This window comes from Anolis sagrei, chromosome 6 (genome assembly GCF_037176765.1).
Source record: "Anolis sagrei isolate rAnoSag1 chromosome 6, rAnoSag1.mat, whole genome shotgun sequence".
NCBI classification, from domain to species: domain Eukaryota; kingdom Metazoa; phylum Chordata; class Lepidosauria; order Squamata; family Dactyloidae; genus Anolis; species Anolis sagrei.
The window spans coordinates 29,898,701-29,919,994 of NC_090026.1; the positions used below are offsets into that span (position 1 = coordinate 29,898,701).

Sequence of the window (21,294 nt, forward strand, 5' to 3'; positions counted from 1 at the left end):
CTGCCATCAAGTCGATTTTGGCTTGATATGAGTGGGGGACCCCCAAGACACCTTTTCGTCAATCACCCCGCTCACATCAAACATAGGACCATTTGGCATCTAGGTAGGGTTCAGGCTTGATTTTCTCTAGAGTCCACTTATCTGACTTTTTTTAGCAGTCCTATAATATAGTAGTTCTCAATCTGTGGGTCCCCAGATGTTTTGGCCTTCAACTCCCAGAAATCCTAATAGCTGGTAAACTGGCTGGGATTTCTGGGAGTTGTAGGCTAAAACATCTGGGGACCCACAGTTTGAGAACCACTGCAATGGGTTCATTTGAGACAGACACATGACACAACAAGCTGCAAACACAAAAATACATCATTTATTCTAATATCAACATCAAGTTTATGCATAGGTATCATTTTAAATAAGGGAAACATGTCGCAGAGGCTGGAAGAAGCAACAGGAAAACCCAGATAGTTATTCAGTCACTTTGTCTAGATGTTGGCTTGACCCTAAGCTTTGTATGGCAAAAACCATTAAATACCAACACCACTGACTACAGGATCAGCCATACTGATGGTTATAATGCTAATTTGCTAGTGCATACAGAACTTTTAAAAATTACTTTTGTGGCCCATAACTACCAGATGTCCCCAGCCACCATGGCTACTGTGAGTTGTAATCCAACACTTTTCCATATTTTGATTGCAGTTTGTGTGCATAAGCAGTGGTGAATCCTTACAGAGTATGTGGCTCTCATTGTTACACCACATACACACTCACAAATATACATATAAGAGTTGTTAAGGAACATGGTGGCCACGACTGAAGGAAGTCCAAAGCCATGCTGAGAGGACTCTGCTAGTCGGGCATGAACCACAAACTACTTCCTGAGAAACCACTAGACATGCAGTAATGAAAGAAGCTTGGAGATGAGGTCTCTTTCCAGGCTCACATCCACTGTTCGTAGGTCCTCCTGACAATTGGGCCCTTTTCCAAAAGCTTCAACAATGTGGGAAGGGAAGTTTAGCATACAGAAATAAGCTCTTGATACATGAAAACACCTTCCAAAAGCAAAGATGTTGCCACAAAATCTCTGGAACATTTTCTGGGTGGGAAAGAAGGCCAACTGGTTAGGAGTGTCATAGGCTGCTGTGTTGACATGTCACAGGGAGACACTTGTTGATATCTGTTTATGTTGTTATGTGTACCCATGCCTTAAATAGTGGTTTGTTAACCAATCATAAACCATAGTCCGGACCCATGGCCTGTTGAGACACCTGAACTTGCAGGTATGGATTTTCCCTGCCCTCCCTCTGAGATGAAAGAAGAGATGAGAAAATGATTGTCAAAGAAAACAAAAACAAACCAGGAGTGACAAAGGCAAAGTTTGTCTAATCTTTTGCCATGTTTTTTCCCAACTTAATCAACAGACTAGGATTTTTTTTAAAAGACAGTGGCTAAGAAGGACATACTTTAGTATATAAATCTATGTCCTTTAGCTCCCATTTTATTCTTGAATAACAAAATCTTGAAATGTTGAAATTTGGCTGTATTATTAATAATGTGATGATTTTGGGAAACTGGGAGTTTGATTCCCCTTCATCTGTCCTAAGAATGTTTGAATAGAAGTTGGTTTAGAGCAGCAGTTCTCAACCTGTGGGTCACGACCCCTTTGGGGGTCAAATGACCCTTTCACAGGGGTCGCTTAAGACCATCAGAAAATGTGTATTTCCGATGATCTTAGGAACAGAGACACTGCTAACTTTTCCCTACCCCCTTCACTTCCCAGAGGCCTCTTCTTATAGAATCATAGAATTGGAAGACCTTGTGGGCCATCCAGTCCAACCCCCTGTCAAGAAGCAGGAAAGGAGGTGGTGATGTCACACAATCTGCCCCCTCTGCCATTATAGGAGGAAGAGATGGGAGCGAGGGAGGTCAGGTTTGCTTTGCAGCCAAGAGGGAAGAGGGAGGAGGTAGAGGTGAGAAAGGGGAAGGTGAGGAGGGGCCCCCGGGGGGGGGGGGGCAGGGCAGGGTTTAGAGTGGGGTAGAGTGGCCCTGCCAATTCCAAATCCTAGGGAGAAGGCGAAGTAACAATGAAAATACATCCTGCATATCAGATATTTACATTACAATTCCTAACAGTAGCAAAATTACAGTTATGAAGTAGCAACGAAAATAGCAACATGAAGAAATGTATTACAGGATCGCAGCATTAGGATGGTTGAGAATCACTGGTTTAGAGCTTTGAATGTCTGCTACCTTGGAGCTTTAGGAATTTGCATCAGCTTTCTTTCCATGAATTCAAGGGAAGGTGCAGCCACATCAAATACCAGGTGGAATTAGAAGTATCTATCTTAGATAAATGGGATAGTGGCACAGAGACTTCATCAGTGCTGCCTGCAGCTCCTTCTGCCCACCTGAACTGGTCTAGTTAAACTCTCCATCTTATTCCTATCTTTTACAATGATTCCACAGTCCCACAAAGCCACCTGCTACAGTGTCCCATCCTTCTCCCATCTCTGTTGGAAATACCTTCTGAAAGTTTTTTGGGTTGCAACTTTGGGCCCTGAATACAAACAACAGCCTCTATTTTTGAAGGGGAAACATCCTATTGTTACAACTGACCTGGGGTGAGAAGGGTTTGAAGCATTTTTGGTACATCTGTTTAGGCAAGAGAAGGAAAAATCACAGTGACCTGAGTAAAGGAAAAAATTGTCCCCTTTTGAGGTAAAATACATAAGGTCTTTGGATGGAAGGACCTATTTCACACTAAGTGTGCGCATACTGGGACACTCAAAGGAAAACCCAGCCCTATCTGTGGCTCTCCTAAAAGAGCAAGTGGTTCCTCCGGTTGGCTACTCTTTGTGGGATGGTGTCCCCTTTGATGTCACAGCTTGAATCACTCTAGGGAGCAGTCCAATCACCACCCATGGGAAAGTGGCATATTTCACAAAGTTCAGTCCATACCAGAGAGCCACGTTCTGTGGTTGTGCCACATCACTGAGGAAGTACAGGAGAACAAGGGCCAAGATGGCGCACCATGCCCTCTGAGACCATCTGGGCTTCTTGCACTTGAGCTGGGTGTAAGAAGAGGAGTGGAAGGCGAATCCCAGCCCAAAGGATGTGGCCACGTCACGACTCAATGAAGCAAAAGGTCGCGTTTCCATGCGGATCCATTCAGGGTTCGCACACCACTTAGTGGCTAGGTTGATCGACCTGGAGAAGGTCGACAAAGAAAGACATGAACAAATCATAAACAAGGAAAGACATCTTTTTATTTGGGCAACAGCTCCCCGAACCCCTGTAGAAAGAGGGTTCTGTAAGTTGTAGTCAAAGCTTAACTTTACCAAGCTCTGGACTACAGTTTCATTAGTATGAAGGGAAGAAGCCCACGTAGCCCAACCGATTTCCCCATTGAACAAACTCACCAACTGAGATCTATGCCCAGAACAATCAGTGTCCAGTAAGTCATCATGCTGCCGAGCAAAAGGGACAGCGAAGTCCAGAGGTAAAAGTGGAGTCCCTTCCCTAATGGGACTCGTGGTTCTAGCAGCCAGCCCAGGCTAATCCCTGACAATGAAAACAGGAAAATAGTGAGAATAGGGAGAAGCAATACAAAATCCCACTTCTGTGGTTGAGTTCTGGTTTCGCCCCATAAACTGAAAGGGCAGCAATGTTCCTCTCCAAGTTCAGTGCATGAGAATGTTACTCTAAAACAGAGAAGTGTGTTGTCAAAGGCTTTCATGACTGGAATTACTGGGTTGTTGTAAGTTTTTCGGGCTGTATGTCCATATTCCAGAAGCATTCTCTTCTGACGTTTCACCTGCATCTATGGCAGGAATCCTCAGAGGTTGTGAGGTCTGTTGGAAACTAGGAAAAGGGGAGAGGCGGATGAGCTTCCTCTATCAACTATAGCTCCTCATGCGGGGACATGAGAGAAGTCACCCACAAGGATGATAAAAAAAATCAAAATCATCCAGGCGTCCCCTGGGCAACGTCCTTGCAGACGGCCAGTTCTCTCACACCAGAAGCGACTTGCAGTTTCTCAAGTCGCTCCTGACACGACAAAAAAAAAATGCTCTTGAAGTTCATTTCTGAGCCTAGTTTGAGAAAACCAGAACATACTATTGTGACATTCCCTCTATGCAAGACAGATAAGGCCCTTCTGCAAAAGAAATCTTAATATCAGAGTATACATTAATATTCCAATAGAAAAGGTAAACCAAACCCACAAGATACACTACCTGTTAAGATGCCTGCAAGGACTTGGTGGGGGAAATGAGCCAGTATGAAGAGGCGTGACAGACCTATGGCCACCAGGAGAAGGAGATACACCTGGAAAGGGACTGTCTTCACCAGCCAGCTGTATAGAGAGAAATGGCATTGCAGGTAAGCTAGCAAGCTTCAAGGGTTGCATCAACAGCCATTCTCTGCCCTTAGAAATATCCTATCAACAAATGAGTGCCTCAAGAAATCCCTTGGATTGTGTCACCAGAATTTGGAAAAATACTGTTTGGCTTGCAACTCCCACAATTCCCAGGCAGCATGTCCTTAGATGGGAGATTCTAGGAGTTGCATTCAAAAAACAACAACATATGTTCTGCTTTTTTCCAGCATGTTGTTATAATGGGAGAGACTAATGCTATTTCCAGCAAATGATGAGCCCATAGGGAAGCATATTATAGAGGAATACCTACTTCTATAATCACCTTACATATACAAGCATAATTACAAAACTAATTTTTCCAGGCTCAGGAATATAGCACAGCCAAAAAGCTTCAGACATCATTAATGAGCCAATGCGATTTCAGCAGGAAATGGTGAACAAATTGCATTTCATCTATGAACCATTCAATGCCTCCTCTGTGAATGAGAACAATAGACTCTGGATTCAACTCTCAGGGCTTACTCTCTACTGCCCCAAGTGGTGAAACAGCACATCTGCAGCAGGGAGCAACCTGGATTGATTCAGATGCAGCAGAGCGCCTGCATAGGGCCCTTTCTACTGTCATATAATCCAGATAAGCAAAGCTGAAATGGATTATATGAATCTACACTGCAACACTGCAATATAATCCAGTTCAAAGAAGATAATATGGATTTTATATGGCAGTGTAGAAGGGGCTCTGACCCCCTCCCCCCCCCGGGGAGTTGAGAATGGCGGGGTAGAAATGTTGTCAATAAAATAAATAAATAAATTCTGGAAGCCAGGGGCTTTTGATTCTGGAATCCCCAGTTGGCCATGAAACCAATTGGTGACGTTAGGCAAAAAAGTTCTGGGAGTTGTAGTCCAAAACAATACACCAAATTTTCCGATATTACTAATCACTAAGCAAAAGTAGCATTTTATCCTCGCCCTATTAACGTGCATAATGGTTGGAAGAAGGACAATTAACCCATGGACCCCAAACTTAACATAGTAAAGGTTTCTCCTGACATTAAGTCTAGTCGTGTCCGACTCTGGGGGTGGTGCTCATCTCAATTTCTAAGCTGAAGAGCCGCCATTGTTTGTAGACACCTCCAAGGTAATGTGGCCAGCATGACTGCATGGAGCGCCGCTACCTTCCTGCCAAGGTGGTACCTATTGACCTACTCACATTTGCATATTTTCGAACTGCTAGGTTAGCAGAAGCTGGGGCTAACTGTGGGAGCTCACCCCGCTCCACAGATTTGAACCACTGACCTTTTGGGAACTCCAAATTTTTAAATATAACACTGTTTTACTAGAACCAGTGAAGTGTAGTGGTTTGAGTGTTGGATCATGACTCTAGAGACCAGGGTTTGAATCCCCTTTTTCCTATGAAAACCCACTGAATGGCCTTGAGCAAGTCCCACTTTCTCAGCCTCAACTCCCTCTGAACAAACCTTGGTAAGAAAACCCAGTGATAGGTTTGCCTTAGGGGCACGACAGATCGAACCGACTCTGAGGGAACACGCAGCAGCAGTGGATTGTATCTAGACCAGTGTTTCTCAACCTGTGGATCCCCAGGTATTTTGGCCTACAACTCCCAGGAATCCAGCCAGTTTACCAGCTGTTAGGATTTCTAGGAGTTGAAGACCTAAACATCTGGGGAGCCACAGGCTGAGAACCACTGATCTAGACAACCGGCGAAACCCTCAAAAGGCCATAGGATGCTCTTGGTCTCCCCTTCTAGAGGCAGAGAGAGGGAGGCTTACCCAGAGAGAGATAAATACGGAGCCATTGTGCTTACGGGGATGAGCTTGGACAAAAATGTGCAGGATTGCAGTGAGATAAAAATGGAAAATAGTATGAGAAAATGCATAACCTGCCTTGAGTTTCTTGAAGAAAAGGTGGGATAAATACTGAGTATGTAACAACTGAATTGAAATGTAAATAAAGACATCCTGGGGGAAAACAATGGAAGGTGGAACTAGGAATGTGAATTGCTAGGGTGGAAGTGACCTACCTTTTGGAGTGCTGAGATAGCTGTGTGGTCAGAGCTGTGACTACTGGCCAGAGGGCTGCACCAGTGATCATACAGTGGCCAGAAGGACTGCCTGCAAATAAATACATAAATATAAGAATGACAAAAGGGTGTTTCTTCTCCTCCTAAGATAGTGATGTTGGTTGGACGAGCAGTTGGGTGCTGACAATGGAAAGGTGCCCTCCACCAACTCTGTGGGCAGTGGGCCACTTTAAGGAACAGGACAGGCTTTGTGGCCCAGAAAGGTCTGACCTCCAACAGAGGTAACAGTACCAATGAGACAGACAAGAGGGTTATTTAGGCTTTCCAAAAGCTGTATTGCGAAGGGTTTCATGGCCGGAATCACTGGGTTGCTGTAGGTTTTTTGGACTATATGGCTGTGTTCTAGAAGCATTCTCTCCTGACCTTTCACCCGCATCTATAGCAGGCATCCTCAGAGATTGTGAGGTCTGTTGTAAACTAGGGAAATGGGGTTTATATAGCTGTGGAATAGTATCTGTGTCTCTGCAGTGTAGAAGGAAAGTCAGAGAGCACAGTAGACGTGCTTTCCTGGTTCTTAGTTTTTCCAATTTTTGTGTCTTGGAACAGTTTCTCCCCGTAGAGATGTATAAACCCAATTTTCCTCATTTTCAACAGACCTCACAACTTCTCAGGATTCTTGCCATAAATGCAGGCAAAATGTCAGGAGAGAATGCTTCTAGAACATGGCCATATAGCCTGAAAAACCTACAACAACCCAGTTTCCAAAAGCTGCTGCCTGAGGCAATTGCATGACTGCCTAAGCACTGGCTTTCACATTAAAATCATAGTCAGGTTGCTGAGCATTCAGTGAAGAGAAGTCACGCATTCCCATCCACTCCTTCCAGAATTGCCTGCAACTATCAGAGAACTTATTTTTAAAAAGGAAAAATTTTTTTTAGCAGTTTGTGAGTTACGATGTTAAGGAACAAAATGTCTACCTAATTTTAACCAAGCCACTGACAACATCAAGCCACTGACGTTGTTCCTTTGTTTTCAAATGACCCTTTTCTTCACCAAGGGTAGGACCATTATTAGACTAAAATTGGGAACATGGGGATTGGGAATCAGAATTGGATGGTCCCCACAAGCTTTCCCTTTCAGCCTTGATTCCAATGCCCCCTGAAATATTGATTTTTCTCAGTGCTTGGGATGTTGCCTCTATTCTGGATTAAACCTCCCAGAATGCTCCCACCCACAAAGGGCACTTGGAGGTTTCAAGGAGTTAGCTGTTACTTTCCCAATCTCATGCTGATATAGGACACTGAAAATAGTAAAGGTTTTCCCTGACATTAAGTCTAGACATGTCCGACTCTGGGGGTTGATGCTCATCTCCATTTCTAAGCCAAAGAGCTGGTGTTGTCTGTAGACACCTCCAAGGTCATGTGGCCGGCATAACTGCGTGGAGCGCCGTTACCTTCCCACCAAAGTGGTACCTATTGATCTACTCCCATTTGCATGTTTTTGAACTGCTGTGTTGGCAGAAGCTGGGCCTAACAGAAAGAACTCGCTCTGCTACCCAGATTCGAACCGTCAACCTTTCGATCAGCAAGTTCAGCAGTTTAATCTGCTGCACCACCAGGGGGTCCTGAAAATAGTAACAAGCTCCCAAAAGACACCTCAGCTGTCAGAAGATTGCCCACTTGCCCTTCTGATGGGAATCAGTTACCAGACATATCACTTCAGACCACCAAAATACTGACCCTCATTTCTCAGCAGGTTCTACAGAAAGACAGGTCATGGATGTGATGCAGGTTCAGAAGCCCTGGTTAGGTAGAGTGTTATAGACATGATGAGATTTTTCACAATAGTTCCCATAATACTGTCTTAAAAGAGAATAAAAAGAGGCCAGTGGCTGTGTTGATCTATATCAGAAAACTGGTTCTGCTCAAATCAATCACCATCAGCAAGTATGCATTTTGGAAAGCTAGAAGGCCATAATTACTTATTTAAAATCAAATTTCAACTATTATACGGTTCAAGAGAAGTAGCTCACAACTGTAACTGGGTACATCAGTAACTGACACGTGTATATCAATAAGAGAGAGCCAGAGCAGGATGGTACTTTGAGTTGTGGACTACAACCCTAGAAACCAGGGACCAAATCCCTACTTGGTCATGGAAAATCAATGGAGCCCCCGGTGGCACAGTGGTTTAAACTCCTGTGCCAGCAGGACTGAAACTGGACAGGTCGCAGGTTTGAATCCAGGGAGAGCGCAGATGAGCTCCCTCTATCAGCTCCAGCTCCTCATGAGGGGACATGAGAGAAGCCTCCTGCAAGGATGGTAAAACATCAAAGCATCCAGGTGTCCCCTGGGCAATGTCCTTGCAGACGGCCAATTCTCTCACAACAGAAGCAATTTGCAGTTTCTCAAGTTGCTCCTGACACAACAAAATAAGGCCACCTTACTGGAATCTGCATGCATTATTCACCAATACATCACACAGTGCTAGACACTTGGGAAGTGTCCAACATGTGATCCAATTCAACAGCCAGCAGAGGGTCTGCTATGGACTCATCTTGTGTTTCAAATAACAATAACAATAATAATAAGGAAAACCATTAGATGACCTTGGGCAAGTCATATTCTCTCAGCCTCAGAGGAAGGCAAAGGCAAACCTTCTCCAAAAGACACCCCTTGATACCCATCATAAACTGGAAATTACATGAAGTCACCCCAGAACAACAGCTCACAATTCTACACTCCAAAATGGAAATTCAACTTATTTTCAGCCTTTGTGAAGACTGCAGCTAAGTTCAGATGGAAGCAAGTTTGAGCGATTAAGTTCTGGAAATAAAAAATGTAAGTATAAGAGCTCTCGCACGTTCTGACTCTATTACAAAACCAGGGAAGATTATTGTACTCCACCAGTTCTTCACTATGAGAAAAAAAAGGTAATTTTGATATCAAGACTAGGGTAAAAGTGGAGGAGAAAGGAACTTCTATCCAGAAATGCCCCAAACTATACTGCATAACATAAACTGGCTGTGATCAACATTATCTCAGTACAGTGTAAATATTCATGTGCAGAGATATGCTTTGCTAACACTATGCAACCGTAATGCTGAATAGCAACATGTCAATGACTACATGTGCAGATAAAATGCACAACCATAATGTACAACACTGCTTTGTGCTCAACTCCCCTTTTGCCATTGTCAATAATAAACTACTTTGGGCATCTCAGAATTATAAGTGGAATTAATCTGCACTATAAGTGCAACTAACTGTTAAATGCAGGCTTGCAAGCTCTGGCCACACAATATGTTCCCTTTCCCCCTTTTTCTTTTTGACTCTTTTATTGGGACGAGGCTTTGGTCAAAAACAAATGAAATGGGCACCTTCATGCAAATAACTCCATAAAACATGATGGTGGACGTTAGCTAGGCTAGGTGTCTGATGGAAAATGTTTTGAGAAATCCTTGGAGAAGATCCACCAACAGCCTCCCGAGAACCATTTATTATGTATGCCTTGTGCCATTAGGACAGAACAAAATAAACACCGAACCTTGCCGGTAACCTTTATGAAATATCAGAAGAGCTCAAAAGAGACAGCTTGTTGAATTTTAACCACCCATGCTGTCTTGTCAAACTGACAAGGGACAACATTTGCTTTCCTCGGAGCAGCCCTAAGATTATGAGCCAAGTACACAAACATAGCAGCAGTATTATATGCTGAAGACAGATGCTTCCTACAGATGTGGCATTTCTTTACTGTGGGCCAAAATTTCATTTTCTCACCATGCAGGCCAATTCTTTCTCCGTAATCTCTTTACTGAGGTTGTGTGCAGCATTTTCTCTCCTCAGTTTTCCAATGATTCAATATTTGTCTATAACCACAGAGACATATTGATAATCTTTCTCTGTATGACATTTCATTTCATGACCCTTCAAGGCACTCTTTCTAGTTTTCTATTTATTTAACCCCCCCCCCCCCCTTTTAGGCTATATTTATTTCTTACATCTTCAATCCCACCATTCTTCTACAAAAATTATGAGTCCCGCTAACAATTTTGTCTATACAACTCTATGAAGTAAATTAGGCCAAGAGATACTAAAGCTGGGTTGCAGTTAAACATAAAAAAAACCCAAGATTATGGCAACAAGACTGATTGACAACTGGCAAATAGAGGGAGAAAACATGGAGGCAATGACAGACTTTGTATTGCTAGGTGCAAAGATTACTGCAGATGCAGACTGTGGCCAGGAAATCAGAAGAAGTTTACTTCTTGGGAGGAGAGCAATGACCAATCTGGATAAAATAGTGAAGAGTAGAGACAACACACTGCAAAGCAATGGTATTCCCCGTAGTAATTTTGGATGTGAAAGCTGGACCATAAGGAAGGCTAAGCGAAGGAAGATAAATGCTTTTGAACTGTGGTGCTGGAGGAAAATTCTGAGAGTGCCTTGGACCACAAAAAGATCAACCAGTCCATACTTCAGGAAATAAAGCCCAACTGCTCATTGGAGGAAAGGATACTAGAGGCAAAGATTAAGTATTTTGGCCACATAATGAGAAGACAGGAAAGCTTGGCGATGACAATGATGCTGGGGAAAAAGGAAGGAAAAAGGAAAAGGGGCCGACCAAGGGCAAGATGAATGGATGGTATCCTTGAAGTGACTGGCTTGACTCTGAAGGAGCTGGGGGTGGTGATGATCGATAGGGAGCTCTGGCATGGGTTGGAAGTGACTGAACGAATAAACAAAAAATACTAAAGCAGCGTTTCTCAACCTGGGGGTTGGAGCCCTTGGAGGGCTTGTGAGGGGGTGTCAGAGAGGTCACCAAAAACCACCAGAATCTGTTTGTCATGGGGGTTCTGTGTGGGAAGTTTGGCTCAATTCTATCCTTGGTAAGGTTCAGAATGCGCTTTGATTGTAGGTGAACTATAAATCCCAGCACCTACAACTCCCAAATGTTAAGGTCTGTTTTTCCCCAAACTCCACCAGTATTCACATTTGGGCACATTGAGTATTTGTGCCAAGTTTGCTCCAGATCCATCATTGTTTGAGTCCACAGTGTCTCTGGATGGAGAGAAACTACAACTCCAAAACTCAAGGTCAATGTCCACCAAACCCTTCCAGTATTTTCTGTTGGTCGTGGGAGTTCTGTGTGCCAAGTTTGGTTCAATTCCATCATTGGTGGAGTTCGGCATGCTCTTTGATTGAAGATTAATTATAAATCCCAGCAACTACAACTCCCAAATAACAAATTCAATCCCACTCAACCCCACCAGTATTCAAATTTGGGCATATTGGGTATTTGTGCCAAATTTGGTTCAGTGAATGAAAATACATCCTGCATATCAGATATTTACATTACGATTCATAACCATAGCAAAATTACAGTTATGAAGTAGCAACCAAAATAATTTTATGGTTGGGGGTCACCACAACATGAGGAACTGTATTGAGGGATTGCAGCATTAGGAAGGGTTAGAACCACTGTGCTAAAGGATCCAGCTGGCAGAGTTGAATCAAGGCTCACAGTCAACCTCTTCATGCTACTTAATGGCAGATTTGGCTTTGGGATGATTGCAGGCTTTAGAGGAAGGCTGGGCAACTGCGGGAAAAACAGGGACAATTTTTAAAGCCCACAACCTCATGCCAAGCCATGCCAGAAGTCACAAGAAGTTATTTTGACTTGGAACTTCCAGGCTCATGGGGTGATTTTAGGCAAAGATTTGTGTAAAAGGGGCTTCCAGGAGGGGAAAGTGACCCCTCTCCCCCAAACCCTCGAAAAGTGAGTGGAATCATTAATGGGCCACTATTTCTGCGCTGCGGCTATAGAGGAATCACATCTCTCTGCTCTGTCAAGTGAGGCCTGTGTGCCAGGCAGGGAATCTATAACAACGGTATCTGTTTCCATGGAGTCGAAAGAAACTTCAAAGGCCATTGATTTCTTCCTCTTCTCGGCGTAGGAAATTCACTGCTATAGCATTCCTACTTGGTGGTAGCCATCCACCTTTGGCTGAAAAACCTCTAAGTAAGGGAAGTCTGCTATGGCTTTCAGCAGTCTGTTCCACTATCAAACAGATGTTGAGTATTTTAGCAGAAATTCCCTTTCTTGTTATACAAACCGCTTGATTCACATCCTACCATCTGCAACAAATGTGAGGAACCTTTGATCCTCCAAGTCTTTAGACTCATAGCTCCCAATCTCTTCCATCACAGCCAATGGAAAGGGGTTATGGGGGCTACAACACAAATACCAGGCAAGCCAAAGGCTCGCCAGCCCTAGGTAAAGGTTAAGGTTTGCCCTTGACTTTAAGTCTAGTAGAGACCGACTCTGGGGGTGGAGCTCATCTCCATTTCTAAGCCAAAGAGGCAGCGTTGTCCATTGATACCCCCAAGGTCATGTGGCTGGCATGACTGCATGGAGCACCGTTCCCTTCCAAAGTGGTACCTATTGATCTACTCCCATTTGCATGTTTTCAAACTGCTAGGTTGGCAGAAGCTGGGCCGAACAGCAGGAGCTCACTCTGCTTCGTGTATTTGAATAACCAACTTTTCGGTCAGCAAGTTCAGCAGTGCAGCGGTTTAACCTGCTGCACCACCAGGGAGTCCTGAAAATAGTAACAAGCTCCCAAAAGACATCTCAGATGGCAAAAGACTGTAAACCCACTTGCCCTTCTGATGGGAATCAGTTACAAGACATATCAGTTCAGACCCCCATTTCTCAATAGGCTCGACAGATAGACAGGTCATGGATGTGATGCAGGGTCAGAAGGCCTGGTTAGGTACAGTGGTGTACGGATACGTGCTGAGATTTTCCACAACAGTTCCCATAACGCTGTCTCAAAAGAGAATCCAAAAAAAGCAAGCGCTGTTACCTTCCCACCAAAGTGGTACATATTGATCTACTCACATTGGCATGTTTTCAATCTGCTAGGTTGGCAGGAGCTGGGCCTAACAGCAGGAGCTCACCCTGCTCCCCGGATTTGAACCACCAACCTTTCAGTCAGCAAGTTCAGCAGCTCAGTGGTTTAACCCACTGCACCATCAGGGCCTCCCCAGCCCTAGTGTAGTGTAAACAGAAACATTGATTGACAAAAGGATAAAGTGAAGGTACAGATTGAGCATCTCTCATCAAAAATGCCTGAGACCAAAATGTGTTTTGAAGTTTGGATTTTTTCAGATTTTAGAATACAGTAGAATCTCACTTATCCAACCTTCGCTCATCCAATGCAGTCTGCCTCCCGCCCAGATCCACAGCTGTTTCAATACATTGCGATGTTTTGGTGTTAAATTAGTAAATAAAGTAATTACTGCATAATGTTACTGTGTATTGAACCGCTTTTTCTGTCAATATGTTATAAAATGTGATGTTTTGGTGCCTAATTTGTAAAATCATAATGTAATTTGACATTTAATAGGCTTTTCCTTCATCCCTCCTTATTATCCAACATTTTCGCTTATCCAACATTCTGCCAGTCCATTTATGTTGGATAAGCGAGACTCTACTGTACCTGTAAAATATGCCATTTTGGAGATGGGATCCAAGTCTAAACACAAATTGTACATGTTTTCCATACATGTAGCCTGAAAGCAATTTTATGCACAATATTTGTAGAGATTTTGAGCATGAAACAAAGCTGGTGCTCATTGAACCATCAGAAAGCAATGGCATCACTATCTCAGCCTCTGATGTGGACAATGTTGGAGTATTTCAGAATTTCAGATAAGGAATGATCATCTGTACTAATGGATTCCCACAATCAGGAACATAAAGATCTCAGGTCCATTAAAAATGTGATCTCTGCAAGAAGTTTGGGGAAAAAACAAGACTTGGGAGCCCAGAATTAAGAATTCAGTATTTATTTTTGAACGGCAGGATTTCCTCATATTTCTAATACTCTCAGTGGAAGTAAGGTTTGAAAGGACAGAGGCAGGTGGGGCTTCCTGTTCCTTTATTTATCTTTCTCATGGCTCAGTTGCTTTGCAGAGAACAAATGAATAGCAGCAATAGCAAGGAGGAAGAGTATCTGCAAGATGCTTTGATGTGGACCTTGACAGATATCTAACATAGAGCCATGTGCATCTTCATCATCCTGTCCCACTTGTGACAGATGGTAATAAAGATGATAAATGCCAAGAAATGTTTAGATTTATTCAACATAGATCAGGATAGAGACCTGCATTTTGGTCTCCCCTTTGGGTATTGCAATAGGGACTAGGATAACGAGAAGTCCACCTTTCAGATCACTGATTTCATGTCTCAACAATCCAGGCACTGCTGTCCCTAGTCACAGCTACTAGATAGTCCCTAGTCTACAGACTTCATGGCTGTGTCTCCAAATTGAGAACCGCGCATCAAGAATTAAGGGTCCTGGGGCTGCTCCACTCATCCCTGAATCACAAAATCCAAAACAATATGAAATCTTATCTTGCATTACATAGAATCATAGAGTTGGATGAGACCTCATAGGCCATCCAGTCCAATCCCCTGCCAAGAAGCACCCCCAACAGATGGCCATCCAGCCTTGTTTAAAAGCCTCCATAGAAGGAGCTTCCACCACACTTCAGGGTAGAGAGTTCCATTGCTGAACAGCTCTCATGGTCAGAGAGTTCTTCCCAATGTTCAGGTGGAATCTCCTTTCCTGTAGTTTGAAGCCATTGTTCTGCATCCTAGTCTCCAGGGCAGCAGAAAACAAGCTTGCTCCCTCCTCCCTATGACTTCCTTTCGTGTATTTATACATGGCTATCATGTCTCTTCTCAGCCTTCTCTTCTGCAGGCGAAACATGCCCAGCTTTTTAAGCCTCTCCTCATAGGGCTTGTTCTCCAGACCCTTGATCATATTAGTCGCCCTCCTCTGGACACATTCCAGCTTGTCAATATCTCTCTTGAATTGTGGTGCCCAGAATTGGACACAATATTCCAGGTGTGGTCTAACCAAAGCGGAATAGAGGGGCAGCATGACTTCCCTAGATCTAGACACTATGCTCCTATTGATGCAGGTCAAAATCCCAGTGGCTTTTTTTGCCGCCACATCACATTGTTGGCTCATGTTTAACTTTGTTGTCCACAAGGACTCCAAGATCTTTTTCACACGTACTGCTCTCGAGCCAGGCATTGTCCCCCATTCTGTATCTGTGCATTTTGTTTTTCCTGCCTAAGTGAAGTATCTTGCATTTGCACATTCCAGCTTGTTGATATCTCTCTTCAATTGTGGTGCCCAGAATTGGACACAGTATTCCAGGTGTGGTCTAACCAAGGCAGAAGAGCGTAGCATGACTTCCCTGGATCTAGACACTCTACTCCTATTTATGTAGGCCAAAATCCCATTGGCTTTTTTAGCTGCAGCATCACATTGTTGGCTCATGTTTAAGTTGTTGTCCACTAGGACTCCAAGATCTTTTTCACAAGCACTGCTGTCTAGTCAGAAGTCCCCCATTCTGTATCTTTACCAACCTGGTCCTGTTTCACAGCTTGAAGGGAACTGGCGGGGAAAGTCTACCCCCTTCTTGGAAAACCCAGATTCAAACATCCACCAGAAGGGCCGTTCACCGAATAGAAACCTGGGGAATGGAGAAGTGATAATGAGGAAACATCCAATTCGGTGCTTTATGAGTTTTCTGAGTGTTAAGTTTATGTGCCATGTTATCTTCTGCTTAAGGCAATTGCATCTTCTTCTCCCTTTTTGCTTTTACTTCTCATCTTGCCATGCTTGAAAGGTTGTGTTATTATTCTGTACATAATTATAGTGTGAGCTACCTAGAAAAGCCCCAAGAATTGTATGGCAGGATATAAACTATTTCAAAACTCCAAGCAAAACCGAGATCAAAATCAAGGAGGACAGTAACCCTTGAAGATTGTTGCCTCCATGACACACACACACAGAGACACACACACATTTATGAGGCACAAATACTGATCTACTTAAATTCAAGGGCATGCAATGCTCCACAGAAATTGAATGAAGCAATTAAACTAATTAAATTAAACCGGTACTAGCACTGTAATCACCCCTAGGTGGCTGACATTTTAATTTCCCACAACGGCACACCAGAGTATTGTGAGAAATTTATGCAGTAGCTGCCATTTTAATTTCTCATGACATCCTGAAGATGATACTGTGTCAAGCCTTACTCAAACTAGGTAAAGGTTTCCCCCTGATATTAAGTCCAGCCGTGTCTGACTCTGGAGTGTGGTATTCATCTCCATTTCTAAGCCAAAGAGCTGGCATGACTGCATGGAGCACCGTTACCTTCCCGCCGGAGCGGTACCTATTGATCTACTCACATTTGCATGTTTTCAAACTGCTAGGTTGGCAGAAGCTGGGCCTAACAGGAGGAACTCACCGCGCTCCCTGGATTTGAACCGGCGACCTTTTGGTCCAGCAGCTCAGTGGCTTAACCCACTGCACCACTGGGGGAAACTTTTACTAGTATATTATATATATCGTGGTATAATAATATAGTATGATATAAAATATGTAATAATGATATAATAATTATATATTACATGTATTATTACTAATAATATTGGGGTATAGTGGTACAATATACTAATATATAATTCTAATATTGTGCTAATAATATATTATATATACATATATTGATATTAGAATGTAATACTGATAATCTATATAAATAAAAATGTAGTGTTCGTTTGTGGGATTAACATAACTCAAAAACCGCTGGACGAATTGCCGCCAAATTTGGCCACAAGATACCTACTAACCCAAGGAATGACCATCACTCAAAAAATTGATTTTATCATTTGGGAGTTGTAGTTGCTGGGATTTATAGTTCACCTACAATCAAAGAGCATTCTGAACTCCACCAATGATGGAATTGAACCAAACGTGGCACACAGGACTCCCATGACCAACAGAAAACACTAGAAGGGTTTGATGGGCATTGACCTTGAGTTTGGGAGTTGTAGTTCACCTCCAAGGTCATATGGCCGGCATGACTGCATAGAACGCTGTTACCTTCCCGCCGAAGCGGTACCTATTGATCTACTCACTTTACTCTTCCAAAATTGTACTTCTGGAAAATGTGCAGTTCTCTATTATAAAGAGTTTGAATATGTCATAACTGGGCCTAAACTCCACTAGCAGAAATATACAAAATATAATCCTAGAACAACAAAATGTTTCAAAATTATGTATCGATTTTGGCCTGGATGAAAGAGAAATATCTGAGTCACAAATAAACAAACAAATACTATCATCAGCTGCCCTTCCTCAAACCATCCCAGGGAAGCTTCTGTTCTACAATGATAAAGCAAATAGTTTAGAGACAATTGTTTTCCTCTCACCATTTGAAGACTAAATTGAGCCACTCGGAGATTAAGCCCAGCCAAAGCACTTTCACTCCAACCTTCTGGTCCAGCAGGAAATAAGCAAGAGGGAAATAAATGATGAAGACGCATCTAGGGTCACCTAAGAAGGTCATCCAAAGCCAAAAGGCCTCCAGTCCCGGAAAACTTCTCTGAAGCAGCTCTGCAAACCAGACTCCGCTGCTATAGAAAACATCCATGATGGGGAAGCTGGAAAAGAAAGGGGAGCAGGGTTAGGACACAGGCTGATGCTCTGACACTGAAAATGACAAATGTTTAAATCAGCTTGGCTTGGATTCTTGCGTGGGATAGGTCTACACTGTAGGGTTAATCGAGTTTGGTGCCACTTTGACTGTCATGGCTCAATGCTAGGGAGGCTGAGGCATCAGTCCTTTTTGGCAGAGAAAGGACTTGTCAAACTACAACTCCCTAAAATTCCATAGCACTGAGACTTTCAAGTGATGCCTAACTGCATTAGTTCTACAATGTAGATCAGACATGGGCAAACTTTGTCCCTCCAAGTGTTGTGGATTACAACTCCCATAATTCCTAACAGCCTACCGGCTGTTAGGAATTATGGGAGTTGTAATCCACAACACTTGGAGGGGCGAAGTTTTCTCATGCCTGGTGAAGATGAACATCCCAATAAATCAATGGGGTTTCATGGATTTCTAGGGAAAGGTCGGCTTTAATGAATCCCAGAGTTTCTACTTGAACTATGGCTACGGCCTCATCAACGCTGCCCTGTAATCCAGTTTCAGAACGCAAATTAACTACATTGAACTGAATTCCATGGCAATGTAAGTGGGGACCTCAATCTTGCCCCATCTTTTTGGTGCAATCCTGACAACGCTGTAAGGTCGGCTAAGTCCAGAGAGGCATCAGCAAAGGATGCTCAAAGCTACATCATGATTGAGTCAGGTCAGGATTCAAAGCAAGGGCTTCCTGGTTCATTTAGAAAGCAAAAAAGGAGGAGGAGGAGAGGGAGGAGAAGGAGAGGGAGGAGGAGGAAAAGAAAGGGAAAAAGGAGAAGAAGAGGAGGAAAAGAAGGGGAAGAGCAGAAGGAGAAGAGGAAACGAAGGGGAAAAGAAGAAGAGGGGAGGAAGAGAAAGAAAAAAGAGGAAAAGAAGGGGAAGAGGAGGAGAAGGAGAAGATGGAAAGAAGAAGAAAATAAGAAGAGGAAAAGAAATGGAAAGAAGGAGAAAGAAAAGAAGAGGAGGAAAGAAGGGGAAGAGGAGAAGGAGAAGATGAAAGTAAGGGAAAAATAAGAAGACGAGGGGAGAAAAAGAGGAGGAAGAGAAGGAGGGGAGGAGGAGGAAAAGAAAGTGAAAAGGAGAAGAAGATGAGGAAAAGAAGAGGAAGAGCGGAAGAAGGAGAAGAGGAAAAGAAGGGGAAAAGAAGAAAAGGAAGAGAAAGAGAAGAAGTGGAAAACAAGGCGAAGAGGAGGAGAAGTTGGAAAGCATGGGAAAATAAGAAGAGGAAAAGAAATGGAAAGAAAGAGAAAGAGAAGAGGAGGAAAGAAGGAGAAGAGGGCAAGGAGATGATGAAAGTAAGGGAAAAATAAGAAGACGAGAGAAGGAAAAGAAATCGAAAGGAAAGAGAAAGAGAAGAAGGAGAAGATGAAAAGAAAGGGAAAGTAAGAGGAGGAAAAGAAAGGGAAAGGAGAAAGAGAAGAGGAGGATTAAAGAAGGGGAGGAGAAGGAGAAGATGAAAAGAGGAGGGAAAGAAGAAGACGAGGGGAGGAAAAGAAATTGAAAGGAAAGATAAAGAAGAGGAAAAGAAGGGGAAGAGGAGAAGCAGGAAAAGAAGAAGAGGGGAGGGAAAGAAATAGAAAAGAGAGAAAAAGAAAAAGAAGATGAAAAGAAGCAGAAGAGGAGGAGGAGGAGATAAAAGATGGGGAAAAGAAGAAGAGAGAGAAAGGAAGGAAGAAGAGGGGAGGGAAAGAAAGGGAAGAGAGAGAAAAAGAGAAAGAAGAGGAGAAGAAGCAGAAAAGGAAGAGGAGATAAAAGGGGAAAAGAAGAAGAGAGAAGAGAAAGAAATGGACAAGAAAGAGAGGGGAAGGAGGAGATAAAAATATGGGGAAAAGAAATGGAAAAGAAGGAGGAAGAGAAGAAAAGGAGGAAAAGGGGAGAAGGAGAAGAGGAAAAGAAAGGGAAGAAGAAAGCGAATGGGAGGAGGAGGAAGAGTGTGTGCGAGAAAGAGAGAAAACGTCCCTGGGAAGAAGACCAAGGACGTGGCAGAACTACAACTCCCAAGATTCTTGGAGGGAGAGGGGTCAAGCTAGGACAAGGCAACACAGAGGCAGCACGTTCGAGCTGCGAGGAAAAGCCATATCTGCTCTATTTCGGGGAGATAATATAATCGTAATTTTCCATAAATAATCCGGGTTTTGCGCTTCGCTGCAGCAGCTTACACAACACTTTGCAGCCTGAAAAAAGTGATGCCTTTTCATTGATTCGCCTGCAAAGCAGCTCAATTCAACTACCTACCCTTTCCTTGCCCTTTCTCCCTTCTTCGAGATCTCCTCCTTCTTTTTAACCGCTTTCCTTCCTCTTTTTCAGATCCGTTTCCCATTCACCACGCCCCGGAGCCGACTGGGCTGCCACACTGAACAATCCATAAAACTACATTTCCCAGAAGTCTAAGGGAGTGGGAGGCCTGCCAATAACCCGGCTTGGCTACCAAAGGGACTACAGGGCATGCAAGGGAGTCCATGCAATTTTTGTGCAGGTTGTCCCTTCAAAAAAGTATACACCTTTTAATTCCTAATGGAAGACCTGATGGTTATTTGAAAGATAAATAAATAAATGCATTTATATTGAAGAAGAAATGTAATCAGAGTGATTTAATCAATTACAAATTCAATCTTAAACTACTATTTTATTAAAGGGGTTCTAATTGTCATCCCTTGCCTAGTAATGCATTGGTCACATTGTCTGGATCTACACTGCCATACAATGCAGTTTAAAACTGCATTATGTGGTCAATGTAAATCCAACCTTGTAGAAGCAGAGAGTACATCCAGAACAGTTTCTCAACCTAGGGGTCGGGACCCCTGGAGGGGTCATGAGGGGTGTAACAGGGGTCACCAAAGACCATCCGAAATATAGTATTTTCAGTTGGTCAGTTGTGTGGGAAGTTTGGCCCAATTCTATCATTGGTGGTGATCAGTATGCTATCTGATTGTAGGTGAACTATAAATCACAGCATCTGCAACTCCCAAATGCCAAAATCTATTTCCCCCAAACCCAACCAGTGTTAACATTTGGGCATATTGAGAATTTGTGCCAAATTTGGTCTAGATCCATCATTGCTTGAGTCCACAGTGCTCTCTAGATGTAGGTGAACGACAACTCCAAAACTCAAGGTCAATGCCTACCAAATCCTTCCAGTATTTTCTGTTGATCATGGGAGTCCTGTGTGCCAAGTTTGGTTCAATTCCATTGTTGGTGGAGTTCAGAATGCTCTTTGATTGTAGGTGAACTATAAACCCCAGCAACTACAACTCCCAAATGACAAAATCAACCCCCCCCCCCAATACCCCGCCAGTATTCAA

The 21,294-nt window shown here is 43.2% G+C and overlaps 1 protein-coding gene across 1 annotated transcript; it reads right to left on the reverse strand.

Annotated features, from left to right (window-relative positions):
• Positions 1-342: 342 nt before the first annotated feature.
• On the reverse strand, positions 343-20,360 carry G6PC3 (glucose-6-phosphatase catalytic subunit 3). The gene is made up of 7 exons (XM_060780790.2): positions 20,228-20,360; positions 17,718-17,948; positions 15,864-15,970; positions 6,417-6,507; positions 4,233-4,351; positions 3,417-3,558; positions 343-3,204 (listed from the first exon to the last, which is right to left on the reverse strand). The coding sequence occupies exons 2-7, from the start codon at positions 17,936-17,938 to the stop codon at positions 2,844-2,846; spliced, it is 1,041 nt and encodes a 346-aa protein (XP_060636773.2). The 5' UTR covers positions 17,939-17,948; positions 20,228-20,360; the 3' UTR covers positions 343-2,843.
• Between the last annotated feature and the right edge of the window lie 934 nt (positions 20,361-21,294).

Coding starts and splice junctions, on each gene's coding strand:
- G6PC3 (XM_060780790.2), bottom strand. CDS start 17,938: ATGGATGTTTTCTATAGCAGCGGAGTCTGGTTTGCAGAGCTGCTTCAG. Junction 15,971..17,717: donor CTCAATTTAGTCTTCAAATG/GTGAGAGGAAAA, acceptor TCCATTCCCCAG/GTTTCTATTCGGTGAACGGC. Junction 4,352..6,416: donor CTATCTCAGCACTCCAAAAG/GTAGGTCACTTC, acceptor CTCTCTATACAG/CTGGCTGGTGAAGACAGTCC.